Below are 15,149 nucleotides of genomic sequence, written 5' to 3' on the forward strand. Positions count from 1 at the left end.
GTATTAGGGTCGTAACAGTTATTGTTATGTGATACTAACTCATCTTTGAACAATTCTCCAGGGAATCTGATCTCATAGCGTTTAAACTAATAAAAAGAGAAACTGAATTAATCGTCAATTGTCTAGGCTAACATTGATCCCGATTTTGAAAGAAAAAATAATAACTTTCTCAACAATTGTTACAAAAAACTCTCATCTAAACCAGTGTGGTGATCTTTACTTGTATCACATCACTCTAGATCTACTATACTTATATACAACTTTATATCTTGCTATCATTTTGTATTGCTTTCCTACCTATGCTCCGTAATGATCAACCTACGCTCCCCTCTCCTCACTATAGCTTGATGCCCTTCGGTGCCGCCTTAGCGCAGCGGTGTATGACCCGATGGCACCATCCCGATGTAGCACGATGTTGGCATGGATAGCCGAGTTTGGAAACTTCTGTCGATACCGATCTTGGTGGCTTTGGTGCTTTTCCTCCATCGCCGTCTCAACCCTCACGTCAACCTTCCTTTCACCGTCAATGAGTTTAGTTTTGCTCTCATTGTTCTTGTTGACATCTTCCACTACTACCGTGAACACAAATGGCCCGACCTGTAGGTAGTCGTCCATGTCGAGTATGGGTTCCAGTGACTTAACCACCTCCCTCATGGTAGGCCTGGATTTTGAGTTCTGGCTTAAACACTTGTAGGCTACCTGTGCGGCCTGTTCGGCCCCTTTGCATGAGTATTGACCTTCCAAAGCCGGGTCCATGATCCGGTACAGCTTTTCGGGCTTCTTAAGGTACGGTCTTGCATAGTCCACCAAACTTTGCTCCCTTGAACGCCGAGCTCGATCTATAGACCGCCGACCCGATAGGAGCTCGAGGAGCACCACCCCAAAACTGTATACATCGCTCTTAGCAGTAAGATGTCCAGTCATGATGTACTCAGGTGCCGCATAGCCATGTGTTCCCATGATACGTGTCGTGACATGGGTCGCATCCCCTTGCGGCCCGTCCTTAGCAAGGCCGAAGTCGGAGAGCTTGGAGTTATAGTCCTGAAATGCATAAATCAGACCAGGTTAGGCCAATATAACTTGTGACACTTGTATGAATGTAACTCCACAGCGTTTATTGGGCTAGTGCTTTGATACTGACACGATGATGTACAGATGTTTTGTAAATTTAAGTACTTAGATTCCGAGAGTTGGCCATCTACGAAACTTCCAAGTCTCGATCATGCCCCAGCTGGCTCCCAGCAAATATTTTGAAAGGTGTGGCAGGATTTGATATTCATCTACAAGTGTCTCCTATCGGCAATTGATGGTCAAAACTCGACAGCTGAATTATCCTACATCCAGTTAAGGGAAAAGAAAACATTTGGTGTCGCCGTCTTCCTTTTTGCCACGATATTCAGAAATGGCAAAACAAATTCCTACCGACCTCTGAAAACTACCTCTACACTTCGGTGAAAAGTACCGCTCGTACCACGTTGGAAAAAAAAAACGGAACTGTGGAATCTGAAGGGCGGTTGGTCGGGATCGTTTTCACTCACCTCATCGAGCAAGATGTTGGAGGCCTTGAAGTCACGGAAGATGACGGGCGTGTCGGCGTCGTGGAGGAAGGCGAGCCCCTTGGCGGCGCCGACGGCGATCCTCATCCTCGTGATCCACGGCATGGATCCGTCGAGGCTCTTGAAGAGGTGCTTCTCCAGGCTCCCGTTGCCCATGTACTCGTACACCAGCATCCGGTGCTCGTCCTCGTAGCAGTACCCGATGAGCTTCACCAGGTTCTTGTGCCTCAGCTGCCCCAGGAAGAACACCTCCGCCTGCAGAGAAAAGCAAAGTCAACAAATTAGCACACAGATTCAACGATGATCAGGCGATCGTGAAATGGATCAAGATGGATGGTGGGTGTTGGTAATTACCAGCCACTCCTTATGGCCCTGCGTGCTGCAGTCGAGGTCGAGGTACTTGACGGCGACGGGCTGGGCCTGCAGGCCGGGCCGGAGCTCGTCGCTGACGCGGCCCTTGTAGACCGGCCCGAACCCGCCGCAGCCCAGGTAGTTGGCACGGGAGAAGCCGCCGGTGACGGCCCTGAGCTCGGCGTAGGTGAAGGCGTGCAGGTTGGACCCGGACAGCGTCACTGACAGGTCCTCCGGCGTCAGCGTGCCCGTGGACCCCAGGCTCGACAGCGACAGCCTCGACGCCGACGCCGACGAAGCCGCCGACGACAGCAGCGTCCTCCGGTGCCCTCTCCTCTGCCTCGGCGTCGACGACGGCGACGGACCTTCCTCGTCGCCCGCCATGGCGCCGCCGCCGCCTCCCACGCAGCAGAACAGAGACGACTTCCAGGAATTCGACGAAGCCATGATCAGTCAGTCACAATGCAAGAAATCCAAGAACTGACCAACTTCGACGCTTTCCTTGATTGATTGCTTGGTTGAGCCTGTGAACTTTGCTGCGATTGTCCGAGAAGACGATGATGAAGAAGAGGATGTGGGTGGGGGGGTGGGGGAGGGGGGGGGGGGAGTTTGAGGAAGCATGTGTGGCATATGGGCTCGTATATATAATGGCACGTTGCCCGTGCCGGTCTGCGCTCCAAACGGGGCCGTGCGTCCTTAGCGGAAGGGGGTGTTGTTGCCTTGACCCTGTCGCGGGGCACGAAACCGCGGCCGACGCGCACAGGCTGCGGAAACAGTGTAAAAACCCCCAACAAAAGGCGGTCTCAATTCTCAAAAGCACTCCTGAGTAGTTGAGCACCTGCGAGCTTGAGTATTCACACCTCCCTCTACCTCCTCCACGCGACAACGAGCAAGTGAAAAGTAAAACACGCTCGATCTCGGCTCTTACCGTCGGTTCTGGAATTGGAATTTGGAATCACGGTCATAGTATATTTTTTCTCTCGGCTCCGCTCTACTACGTGACGCTGACCGGCGTGCAATCAATTAACGAACGAGGTGACCTGACGGGCATGCGCTTAACACGGGGAAAACCTGGGGGGTTGCTTGCAACAACGGGCGCCATATGGGTGCTCCGTGTTGATGTTAGCCGTGGTGATTGATTGGGGGGTACAGATTAAGTATTGACACGTGAAAATGTCATGTGGGTGTTTTCCGTACCAAGTTGATTATATGCGCCTCTTCTGGGGTGTTTTTCAGTTAGGGAATAGTCAGCGTCGCTAAAGCTTAGCCAGCTAATTGCTGCTTCGGCCGGCCAGGCTAGCTAAAGGTGATAGTGGAAGCTTACATGCATGCAAAGCAGGTGAAGCTGCCATTGGGCATCGGCTCCGCCCAGCTGCTACCTGAAGCTGGTAGAGCAACAATAAACCAACGGCAAAAAAAGGGATTTGATTTGATTCCAGCGAATCTCTCGCACAGCAAAGTGATGCAACATCCGGCTGGTTCTGGCGTTATTTGTGGGTGATCTTTACATCAAATCGAACCTTCCATGAAAGACACGTGCAAGAGATCGGATAATCTCCAGCGGCTAGATCGACAGGTTGGCTAGAGATGCAACGCACGTACGCTCGCTCTGAACCGCCTTACTGGCACAATCTTTCCTGGAATTCACAGGTCAAGGAGTTGGGAAACATCTTGTCCTGTGCCGCAGATGCACTTGAATTATGATGTCTGTAAGAGCCCCTGCTTAATTAAGCTGGTAGTTATCTAGAGTTTAGATGTTGTTCGCTTACCAGAATTCAGCCTAGCTGTCGTGTTTCTCAGTTGACATTTTAGGCTACTACTCCCCGCTAATCTATTTTCTTCTGTCTCCATCTGCTTCTGTTGACTGAAACAGCCTCGCACGACCGCCGATAGAGAATGAATGTTCAGGGGGATTTGATTTGATTATTCCCGGTCGTATCCGTGACATATCCTGTTCTTGGTCCGGAACAATGGTTTACTTGTTTCCGTTAGCTTCTGCCGCGAGAGGGAAAATACCAGGAAAACGGAGAGGGGGGAAGGAACGGAGCTTGTTCGTACGGGACAAGAAACAGAGGTGGCGACCTATATTTCATTCCCCTTCTGCTTGTCGTTGCTCTGGGGAAGTAGGGATACAGCATCGGTCGCCTATCGAACATTGTCGAAAATTCTTCCGCTATGAACAGTTCAGCTCTTTTGATTTTTATTTCTTTGTCGAAAACTCTTCTAGCACTACTTTCCCCTACTTTTATGAGTTTAACGTTGTACAGTACGTATCACCTACTTTTCCGGAGGGTTATCCATGTAAATTTATAGTACTAGTACGCAATTGGCCACCCTGCGTCAACTAGGAAGTCATCCAATTGACTCCAACTGTAATTAAACATCCAGATTTTTCAGTTGCCGAAGTTACGTAAAAAGGAGAAAATAAGAACATTGCATTTGCAACATCATCTGATCTTCAATCTTTTTTGTTCGCTTCGTGAGGCTGTGTCCACAAGAATTAGAGCATTTCTATCCCGTCCATAAAACTGGTTTCCTAGAATCAGTTTTAGGTGAGGAGAGGGAAAAAATTGAGAAACAAAATACGGAGTATGTCTCTTCTTCCGAAGGTTTCCTAAATCCCATTTCCTATATTTTTATTCACCACAATGGCACGTGGGACCCGCCCGGCAGTGACATAAACCTTTTTTTTCTCCTTCACTTCTTTTTCCTCCCCAAATCCCGATCTGCTCCATGCTCCCGCCGATCGAAGAGGGTTAGAGGGGGTGGAGGCGAAGCTCATCGGCTCGCCGGTTTGGAGAAATTGCATTAGCTCACGGCTGATTTGGACGGTGGCAGTAGGTGTTCGTGGCGGCGGCGGAGTGGTTGCTGGCCCCGATTCCGGATGGGAGCGGGGAGGGCGTGGACAGCGAGGCGACGCCGTGCGGAACGGGTCGAACGTTTAAAATCCCGTTTTGGCCAGTTGGAATTTCCCACATACGCTTCTTTGTTTTAATAAATGATCTTTTAGTTGGAGATGAAAAAATAGAAAACTCGTTGGAGCACAGTTTGAAACATTTTAAGAAACGCTAGCGGTTTTTTACGAATTGTGAATGAACTTCCGAAACCTTGCTACAGTTTGCTTACCTCGGTGCCTCTCGTTCCGTGAACTGGTTGACTGACACCCGAGACATGCATATTCCTGATTGACACGTGGAACCAACCTGTTCAAAAGCAATAATGCATCCGAGGCGACCGGCAGCCGGCGGCCGGCCAGCCAGCTGCCCAGCGAGCCAGACGTGTACATGTATCTTGGCTCTTGGGTCCTGCGGCACAGTGCAATAATACGCACGACATATTCGTTGCATCCTGCCTGCATGCAACTATCGTGGCTCGACGACGTACCGGGGGCCACGTACACATGCAGGTAACCATCGATCGAAACATTGATCCGAGAGCGCTCGCGGGAAAGCGACGCCGTCCCGATCCTATCCTGACGCCCGCCCGGACTTGTAAAGGGGGCTAACGGCTCGATGCTGCTACGAATCGCAGGGAAAACGTGCCGCAAATTAAAGGGTCCAGACGACCGCGACCGCGACCGTTTTTTGCTTCGTGGCGCACTGCCGCAGGAGCCTACGACTCAGGATTGGCCGCTTCTGATCGTATTCCGTAGGTACCGTGTATTCTGTATTTTCCTCGATTAGAGCACGTCTAAACTGGTTGAAACCGAAATAATAAATCCCGTTCGTCTCGTCGTCTTAACTTAGGAACCACGCACTCCACAGAACTGCTCCTCCCTCCACCTGATTAGGGATTTGGATTTGTGACCTTCCCGTTATCGCGTACCGTTGTTACCAAGCCGTCGCTGTTGTTCTACTGGATCCGGATGGTGATTAGGTAACTGCATCTTTGTCCACTTGTGATTAGGTTTACAGGCTGCTCCGTCTCTAATTCTCCATGCAGGGCACATCCATGTCGAACGTGGACTTCGCAAGGAACATTAGTTTATCACCAACGTGCGCGTGATTGCTTCCTTTTTCGCTTTTGCATTGATCCTCCAGCAGATAGTTTGAGATGAAGCCAGCCGGAGACAGTAGTAGTTAATTACTCGCTCCGTTTCATATTAAATAACTTTCTATTACATGTATTTAAATTTTTTTAAACATAGATACATCCGTATTTGAACAGATTTGAGTCATTTAATACGAGACGGAAGGAGTACTGTACATCGTACTTCTTGGAAAGTTCATGTGGATTACATCCGCTTGCAATGTTCCGCACTGTATGATCGTGATCAGGCACCTCGCCAGTCACCACTAATCTGTACTACTTCCACCATTATGTGGTCAAATGGACACATCATCTTTATGATTGCAGCGAGCTAATTTCCCCAATTGTTTATCAAGGAAAATATCAACGTCCGTGCATGCCCAATGGCACGTGTTAATCCAACCGAACCGAGTGAGAGAGAGAAGGCGGCGAGGCGGTTCCCGTTGATGTCTTGATGGAAGCTCCAACCTGCATGCCCCGTCTCATGCATCATGGACTCTACGTGCACCACGTTGCCAGCTCGGCCAAATAAAGGTTTTAGGGGCCATGCGTGAATACTCGTGGTCTCGTGCCACAATTAATTAACCTTTTTTTTTTCGATAAACCAAGGCGATAGTTTTGATCTTCTTGTTTAGTTCTTTTCGGTGTTGCCCTGCTGCTGAGCGTCATTCTTTTCGTTTTCCCTTTTTGAAATGTAGGAGTGGTTTTACTGTGAAAGCAATGTGAAGTCACAAGAGAGACCATAGGGCGCCAGAATATCAACGCTGATTGCCTTTAGGAACGTTTCTTCGGATGACGAATTTTGTTCATACTTCCTTCGTTTTAATTCACAGGGTTGTAAAGAATGAACGGCTCTGGAAATTAGTTAGAACATGTGGAGTTTTAGGTCACACATGCAGAATTAATTAATCTAGTTATATGAGTTATGTCATACCGAGTACCACGCTGAATGAAAGATCGACCCTGCCACCGTTAGTCAAGGCATGCCGTGAAAGCAACGGGAAGTCAATTGGTAATGTATATATTAACGATTTTTTATGTTTCAACTTGCATGCTGACTAAGAATCAGCCAATGGAGGGAAGCCAGAATACGAAAGCATATTGCCTTTCTACAAAAAGAAGACTGCCTTTACTAGCGTTTCTTAAATTGTGTGATGGTTTTTCTTCATCTTCTATTTTAGTTTGAACTTGAGGGTTCGTCTGATGACATTTCTGCAAAAATTACATTCTTTTCCCATTTTTAAGAGAAAGAGTCGTTATAATTGTGGAAGCAATATGCATGGTCACATCGGGCATGTCCGATAACACAAGAATTTTTGTTGTCTCCCACTTCTGCGGTGACTGAAGGAGGCAACGGGAGAAGCCAGGATATGAAAGCAGATTGCCTTTAGGAACGTTTCTTCATTATAAAATTTTGGATCCAAGGGGGTTGGTTGAATGAGCAAATCTGAAGTTGACACGCCTAACCAACATAATCTGTGATGTCATGCCAAGTTGGAGCAAAGAACGGTCCATCTCGTCAGTCGAAGTATGCACTGACTTGGGAGATTGGTGACGGCAGCTTGACTTCATGTTTGGCAAGGCAGCTCAAGATTAGATGGGCCTAGCAAATAGTAAGAGTTCATTAGGATTCTAGCTTTGATCTCGTTCACAGAAGAATACATTTCATATAGCTAAATGATAGTACTATCGCAACCACAACTGATATACTCTGTTCAACGAAGCAATGTATTCTTCTGTACAGGTACATCTTGCTTCAGTTCCGACATCTCTGCTGCATTGTGTTCTCTTGACTACAACAGCTCATCTTTTGGAACCGGTTGGCTGGCCTTTTCCATGCATGAGTCCCAGTCAACCTCTTTTATCAGTTCGGCAAAATCCATATTTTAGCACGTAATCTTTCTTGATATCGTGCAAGGTGATGTATATCTGAACAATACTGTAGCACTTCATGCTTGTAGGAGTAGTACACTTCAGCACGAAGTGATGTTAGTAACTCCATTCCAATGTTGGAACCTGTTATCTTTCCTACGAAGGCCTAATTGTGTCGTTTTCATCGTAAATCACATCAAACTGCGAAATATCAGCGCAAATACAAAGAACTAATGTTCATATTGCGAGCGATGCCTGATCATACAAACTGATCATTTAGTTTCACAAACCACACTTCATAAATATGTGTCACCGAGTTTGGTCTTAACGTACCGATGGGTCATGACTCATGACAGGTGATTGCCCTTCAGATATTCACATTCTACATTTTTTTATACGAAATAACGGACAGAGAAACGGCGAGGCATATTCGCATCTTGCTTTTGTCAAGCAAGTGAAAGTAAAAAAAAAAGAGACTGTTGTCAAGCAAATTTGTGTTTCATTTTTTGTCCCCAGGTTTGGGGTCTTTGTACATTTCCACAATTTCACGGCGACACACGTGCTGCTACCTCGAACTCATAAAAAGTGTTGTCCATTTTATATTAAGTTACTATAAATTTTGTACCAAGTAAACGACGTTTTTTTATGAATCGGAAGGATTAGAAATCTCTAAGTAGGTCACCCGTGACATGTTTACACAACCTACCAATATCGTCATTCTGAAACGATGGAGCACGCATCACGCTGATTCAAAATGAAAGAACTCTTTTTCTTCGCACTCAAGTCTCCAGAAAATTGCATGCATGCCAACCTCACCTAAAACTTACGACAAAACTAAATTTCTGGTAAAGTTGTCCAAGGCTTTTTTTTCAAAGGAAAAATGAAATAAATTGTACTCCGTAAGAGAGAAACTTCTCTGAAACTCAGTTATGGACAATTCTCATTGGATTTGGCTGGTGCTTGTGTCGTGCTCAATTGGAGCTCAATTTGGAACACAACGCAAGCTCTATTAATTTCGTAGTGTTTTGCACGCAGGAAATAAAAATAAAAATAATTCCCGTGTGTTTCGTGATTTGGTTAGATAGTTTGTTCACCAACTACACGCCACTGGATACGGGATACCTAGTCGTAGGCCTACTTGCCCGTTTTTCAATTTTATTTTTGCCTAAGCATCCTACTTGCCCAAATAGTCATACCCAAAATTTATTTTAAGGCTTTTCATCTAGTCTCATATTATGTTGCTCGCTTTGCATGCAAGATCTGTCTGGATCGCAAGTGGGAAGTACTTCCTCCGTTTCATAAAGATTGGCACGGTTTTACACTAGAGCTAGTTTAAAGTCACGCCAGTTTTTATGTAACGGAGGAAGTAGCTGTGTTTCTAATTTTCCATGCGAAGGGTACTCACGTCGTTACACTTGAGGAGACGTCAGACGTGAGTTGGTGCATGACACTACCGAAATGCTTTGCTTGACTTATTTTTCGTGCGAAAAAACAACGCGAATCATATGCGTGTCAATGTCGTGATTCGTTAAAATACACGCCTGCTGCGGATAGGCGCCAGGAAATGGACTCGCAAATCCTTCGTTGCAACTTGTAAATACCGTTGCTGGCATAAATCCAATACTAATTGTATGTCCCCAGCAGTAGGATCAATACAGAAGAGCATGCGCTCCACTTGAAGAAGCTAAATCCGGATGTGTTCTTGCAACGCGATCGAACGCCTAGAACGACCGTACGTTCCGGCCAGGTCACCGCCCACCGGCAGCTGTATGTATACCGACCATATCGTAGCCCGGCCGTATGTTCCCGCCGGCCAATCCCTGTATCCAACCGAATAACCGATCGATTTTGCCAATTTGCCCGACACGGCAGCGCACGGACAGGGCGCCGCTCGTGGACAGCATCTTCTCGCGGCAGAAGAAGGGCTCGTTTTCATTCGCCCGCATATCCGCGCGGCATGCGCACGCAATTGGGCATGATAATGCCACGACTGCCCAGCTGCATCCCTGCTGCCGGATTTGGAAACGGATACGTGCGTTAGTAGTAAGACGACTCCACGAGGATATCATTTCAGCAGAAAAATGGTGTGCGATATGGGGCAGGATTAGATTTTAGTAGAGCGGGTGGCGTGGGAAATGTTTAATTGGCGCATGCTGCAGTCTGCAAGGGATCATAATTGCTGGTGGTATCAAATGTTGTTGCATTCTCGAAAACCGCAAGTGATTTAGAGTTGCCACCTGACTTTTTTTTTTTGAGAAACACTTGACAATTGCTTTGGTCGGGCCAGACCAGCGGTGAATTCTCCCGACGCAGTCTGGCCCGATATTTCTTCTGGAAGCCTGGACTAACAAAGAGCTTAGTGTGGGCCTTTTTTGGATAATGGTATGGGCCTTCTTGGATAGAGAGGCGTAACGAGTCTAATGCGCCCGGGATCGTATGGGCCATAGGCCATGGCAGCATCGACCCGGCCGACCATGCCTGTTAGGCTATTACCATCCGTCGGTCGAATCTCCAATGTGTGTCTGTTCAATTGCAATTTCTCCTTCCGCTCGGAAGGAAAAAAAAAAATTCCCCTCTTTGTCCCAATTCCTCAGCAACCTCTAAAGCTCCCGCCGGCCGATCCAGCGCCCACGCGCCAACCTCAGCCGTCGCCTCCGCCAGCAACCCCACGCGCACCGCTCCCACACCGCCGCCTGCCCGCGGAGAAGAGCGGCACGGCCAGCCATCCTCCAGCAACCTCCCCAAACGTCCGGATCGAGCAGCTGGTCCTAGCGGCGGCGGAATTGTTCTGGACGGCGACGAAAGGCAAGCTGCAGAGGAGGGAGACGAGGAAGGGAAGAGGTACGTTGGCGGGAGCGAAATGCCCCGATGATCTCGTTGATGGATGGGGAATTGCGCGGGGATGGGGAAGGCCGGAGGCGATTTGGGGCGCGGCTGAAAATGGGGGTTGCGATGAGGAACCTGTTTTGGAGCCCGTTTCCTGGGCATATTCCTCAAATAAAGCTGTAGGGAACCGTTTCGGGCATCTCTCGGAGTTGCTCTCTTTTTTGAGCAATTCTCGGAGTTGCTCTTAGAATTCGTTTTCCTTTGAATGACTTAAAGCGGGCTTAATTTGCACCAATTGAATATCCTGAAAGAAATTGCATCAAGTAGGCTTGGGTCGTAAAGGCGAGTGACTTTATTCAGTTTTTGTTTGTAAACTTTGCATTGCCCTAGTTTAACGTGATTGGGAGCAGTTAATGCGAAATATCATTATATCACCGCTCTTCTTGCTAGTTGAAAGGTTTCTAGTTCCATTATAAGGGGCCGTTTTTTTGCTGCTGGACTTGAATGGCTTGATCTGCAGCTACACGCGCATCAAGTCGGTTGTTTCAGAAAAAAAAATCTTTCTTACGGTACCGATAGTGTTTCGACCCAAATATGTGCTGCGTACTATGCGCTTGCAATGGAGTTTAAGGTGTTAACGCAAGCACCAAAGCTTTTAGCTTCACAGATTTTCCTGCAAAGCATTTTAAGGTTTCAGTGGTGGTCATGCCTATGGTGTGAGTGTGAGCCTGTGAGGAGTCATCCAGTTGATTAAGAAGGTCACTTGTTATATCTTTTTTGCATTATTCTTTTCGAGCAGGCTCAGAAAATGATTTTGTACTTGGCAGGTGGGAGGCAGAATTGAGAGCCCTTTTTATTGTATTGGTGATTGATATGTTAGTAATAGCTAAAGTGATGATTACAATAATTGTGAACAGCCTTACTGTTTATTAACCTTTGTCCGTAGAGAACTTGTAGGTACAAAATATTACGCCTTCCGTCCGGATGTGTATAGATTCTTATACAAATCCAAGTCACTTATTTCCGGACGGAGGGAGTATATACTACTAGGTAATATAGCACTTCTCTAATGTGACCTCTTTGCTGACATGACAGCAGGTTTCTAGTTTTCTACAATCATCAGTTGTCCTACCTTTACATGGATTGTGCCTAACAGCAATAAAGGGATGAGACTGGGGAGCATAAATGGACTGCGGTGCAAGCAATTTAAACTTGTGCTTCTTGCCTTTTTCATGATGTTTATTCTCTGGAAATGGGAGGAAGGAACATACTACAATACTCAAAATCTCCATCCAGATTCATTGGTTTTGATTCATCCAGGTCATTTTAAGCATATAGAAATATTTTCTCTTAATTTTGTTATTACGTCTATCTTTATTCTCATTTTCCTTCAAATTTCTGTAGCTGACTCAAGGTTTGTGGATCAGCATACATCATCAGAAGAAGACTTCCCAAGTGCAGATTCATTCCCGCAGTCAGTAGTTAAAATAGAAAAGGAAGTTACTGTTGCACCACCACCACTGTCCACAATTGTTTCTGTTGATGTGGAAGATGAAAAGGAAGCATCGCCCTCTGAGAAGAAAGGTAATTACTCATCTAATATGACTAGGAGGAACAACAAATTCCGTCTTCAGCATAATTGTCCACTCGCGTTTATGCCTCAGGATGTCTTTATAAAAAAAAGCCACCACGGGTAGTCCCTTGTTCATCTAATATGACTAGGAGGAACAACAAATTCTGGTTTTTTGTCTTCAGCATGCTATGATATGTTCTTCAGCATCATCTTTTTGTATGTTCCAGTGGTGGCCATTGTGTATAACAGTATAAGTTCTCATGAGTTATCTATTCCTATATCTGATGTTTGTTTCTCTGTCTTACAGAATGTAACCACAGGAATGGAAGATGGGTTTCTGACAAGCGCAGACCACTGTATTCGGGCTTTGGTTGTAAACAATGGCTTTCTGAGAGCTGGTCCTGCAGATTAACTCAGCGCCTGGATTTTGATTATGAACAATTTAGATGGCAACCTGAAGCTTGTGAGATGCCAGAGTTTGAGGCCTCTCAGTTCTTAAGGAGGTACATATCCACAGCATGTACAAGATGAATCCGGAGATAATATACTGCATTCTTTGGCCTTACATTATCTGAGTCATTTAGGTAAATACTAATTTGGTCACATTTCAGAATGCAGGATAAAACCATTGCTTATGTCGGTGATTCTTTAGGGAGGCAGATGTTTCAATCAATGATGTGTATGGCTACTGCTGGACAAGAGCGGGCAGATGTGGAAGATGTTGGTGCAGAGTATGGATTTGTCTTGGCACCAGGTGCAAAAAGACCAGATGGCTGGGCTTACCGGTTCCCGAGTACTAACACAACCATTTTGTACCATTGGTCATCGACACTATGTGATTTGGAGCCTCTGAATCCATCAGATCCAGCCACCAGTTACGCTATGCACCTTGATCGTCCACCTGCTTTTGTGAGGGATAACCTACACAGGATCCATGTTCTGGTTCTTAACACTGGCCACCACTGGAACCGGGGGAAGCTCAGAGCTAATAGGTGGGAGATGTATCTTGGTGGAGTGCCAAACAACGACAGGAACACTGCTGTCATCTGGAAGGCCAAAAATTTCACCATCCACAGTGTTGTGAGGTGGTTGGATGATCAGCTTCCTCACCACCCCCATCTGAAGGTGTTCTATAGATCAATATCACCTCGCCATTTTTTCAATGGGGATTGGAATACCGGGGGGCGCTGCGACAGTACAAGTCCTTTGGCAAAAGGAAGTGGCATCTTCCAGAATCATTCTGACGATGCTGATGCAGAGGGTGCGGTGATGGGAACAAGGGTCAAGCTATTGGATATCACTGCTCTATCGCGTCTGAGGGACGAAGGGCATATATCACGGTATAGTATTAAGGCCACGCAAGGGATTCAGGACTGCTTGCATTGGTGTCTTCCTGGTGTACCGGATACGTGGAACGAGATCCTTGCAGCCCAGTTATAGTCAAAGTGGATGCGTAAAGAGCTAATTGTCGACCAATGTAGTCTTGCATATACGGTGCTCAATTAGTATTTACCGCAGAGCTTTTGTGGTGCTTAACCATGCACAACAGCAAGTAGCAGCGGATTCTTTGGGAAGCTAGCATTCTTGTACCTATGAGCTTCTTTTTGTATTGTAATTGTAACATCTTGTAATGTGTCTGAGCTTCAGTTCTCTGATCTATCGATCTGGTTTTCATATTGTACTATCGCCACATGGTTTGTTCCACTAGCAGTACTTTTAACGTTATGTTTGCTGCGACGCGATGGAGGATGCTGCTAGTTAATGAATGTTCTGTTCTCCGATCTTCAGATTTGTACATCTGCCTTCAGGTTAACTGGTCTTTCAAGAGGCTATACTCGCACATCCACCATGCAATTCTGTCAGGAAACTAAGGAGTAGAAATGGCGCGTGCAAAATGTACTCTATCGTTGTGTAGTAGTAGTTCATTTTTTCCCCTGGTTTATCGTAGTGAAATGCTTTCTACCTGGAGTATCAAGGAGTCCAACCCCGCAAGCAAAGTGCAAAGCAGAGCCTGTTAAACACGCTGGAAGTTGGATTATCTTACCGCAACGGCGAATCTGGCAGGTCGGTTGGATGCACCGACAAATGCTGCCCCCAAACGCACTCCTGTTGCATCATGCGTGATGCGTGTGATGGGTGGTACTTGAGTGTGGGGAGCAGATTATGCGAAGCGATAAACGACGGGAGAGAAGGGAGAGTCAGGAGCGTCTAGTTTCTAGAATGGCTATTATACGATTTGACGTTTGAAATACATACAGAACGTAGTAGACTCAAAAGTACGACAAAATACGGAGCACCTGCTTCTTTCTAGAACGAAGGCACGAATCGGATCCGAATCACCATTCCAGGTGGCGAAGAAGGCCCGGAGAGTTGGACAACGATGGAGGCGCTGCCCGAACACGTAAGCAAATGACGACCACGTACGTACGTAACGTACCACGAACTGAAAGGAAGTACGGCAAGCGCCGGATCGCCAAATCCAGGCTAAAAATCCTACGGCAAACGCCCATAAAGAGGCGAATAATCGGTTCTGTATGATAGGCCCGTGCGTGGCCCGTAAGCCGTACGTGTGTGGCCTTGCACGACCCGATGCATACCGCCCGGCCGACGGTTACGTGTAACGGCGTGGCACCGCGGGGCGAGACCGTGGCCGGCATTACACGCAACGTGGCGGCCGGGGCGCCGGCGTTTTCCAGAGTGCGCGAGACGCGTGCGCTATCCGGAAGGCACGCAGGTGTGCGTGGGGAGCAGGAGAGAACTCGCCGCGACAGCCACTTTTGCTAACGGACGGGCGGACGGCTTTAAATTTTCTTTTTTTTAGACCCCGTCCTGGTATGGTGTGTGCCTTTTCCTGTACCGTACTGCCCTTTTTATTTGTAAAAAAAAAGGTTTTTCTGGTATCTCAAATAATGGTTTCGGGGTGAACCATCAGTGACGAATAC

The 15,149-nt window shown here is 46.9% G+C and overlaps 2 protein-coding genes across 3 annotated transcripts; one reads left to right on the plus strand and one right to left on the minus strand.

Moving 5' to 3' along the window:
• Positions 1–87: 87 nt before the first annotated feature.
• On the minus strand, positions 88–2,495 carry LOC100825622 (serine/threonine-protein kinase RIPK). The gene is made up of 3 exons (XM_003572221.4): positions 1,911–2,495; positions 1,539–1,811; positions 88–1,041 (listed from the first exon to the last, which is right to left on the minus strand). Exons 1-3 carry the CDS (start codon positions 2,352–2,354, stop codon positions 319–321), a joined length of 1,440 nt encoding a protein of 479 aa, XP_003572269.1. The 5' UTR covers positions 2,355–2,495; the 3' UTR covers positions 88–318.
• Positions 2,496–10,338: 7,843 nt separating this feature from the next.
• On the plus strand, positions 10,339–13,891 carry LOC100822568 (protein trichome birefringence-like 14). Of its 2 annotated transcripts, none has more exons than XM_010236894.3 (5): positions 10,339–10,649; positions 11,730–11,954; positions 12,039–12,218; positions 12,515–12,710; positions 12,819–13,891. In XM_010236894.3, the coding sequence occupies exons 2-5, from the start codon at positions 11,801–11,803 to the stop codon at positions 13,645–13,647; spliced, it is 1,359 nt and encodes a 452-aa protein (XP_010235196.1). In that variant the 5' UTR covers positions 10,339–10,649; positions 11,730–11,800; the 3' UTR covers positions 13,648–13,891. The 2 variants fall into 2 exon arrangements, with proteins under 2 accessions (XP_010235196.1, XP_003574586.1); XM_003574538.4 differs by having other exon boundaries at positions 11,733–11,954.
• The last annotated feature ends 1,258 nt before the right edge of the window (positions 13,892–15,149 follow it).

This window comes from Brachypodium distachyon, chromosome 3 (genome assembly GCF_000005505.3).
Source record: "Brachypodium distachyon strain Bd21 chromosome 3, Brachypodium_distachyon_v3.0, whole genome shotgun sequence".
Classification (NCBI taxonomy): domain Eukaryota; kingdom Viridiplantae; phylum Streptophyta; class Magnoliopsida; order Poales; family Poaceae; genus Brachypodium; species Brachypodium distachyon.

Bases quoted from the DNA above. Each gene is read 5' to 3' on its own strand.
- LOC100825622 (XM_003572221.4), bottom strand. From the start codon at position 2,354: ATGGCTTCGTCGAATTCCTGGAAGTCGTCTCTGTTCTGCTGCGTGGGA. The intron at 1,812-1,910 runs GTAATTACCAAC...TTTTCTCTGCAG, and splicing joins AGGGCCATAAGGAGTGGCTG to GCGGAGGTGTTCTTCCTGGG. The intron at 1,042-1,538 runs GTGAGTGAAAAC...TATGCATTTCAG, and splicing joins CCAACATCTTGCTCGATGAG to GACTATAACTCCAAGCTCTC.
- LOC100822568 (XM_010236894.3), top strand. From the start codon at position 11,801: ATGAGACTGGGGAGCATAAATGGACTGCGGTGCAAGCAATTTAAACTT. The intron at 11,955-12,038 runs GTCATTTTAAGC...AAATTTCTGTAG, and splicing joins ATTGGTTTTGATTCATCCAG to CTGACTCAAGGTTTGTGGAT. The intron at 12,219-12,514 runs GTAATTACTCAT...TCTGTCTTACAG, and splicing joins ATCGCCCTCTGAGAAGAAAG to AATGTAACCACAGGAATGGA.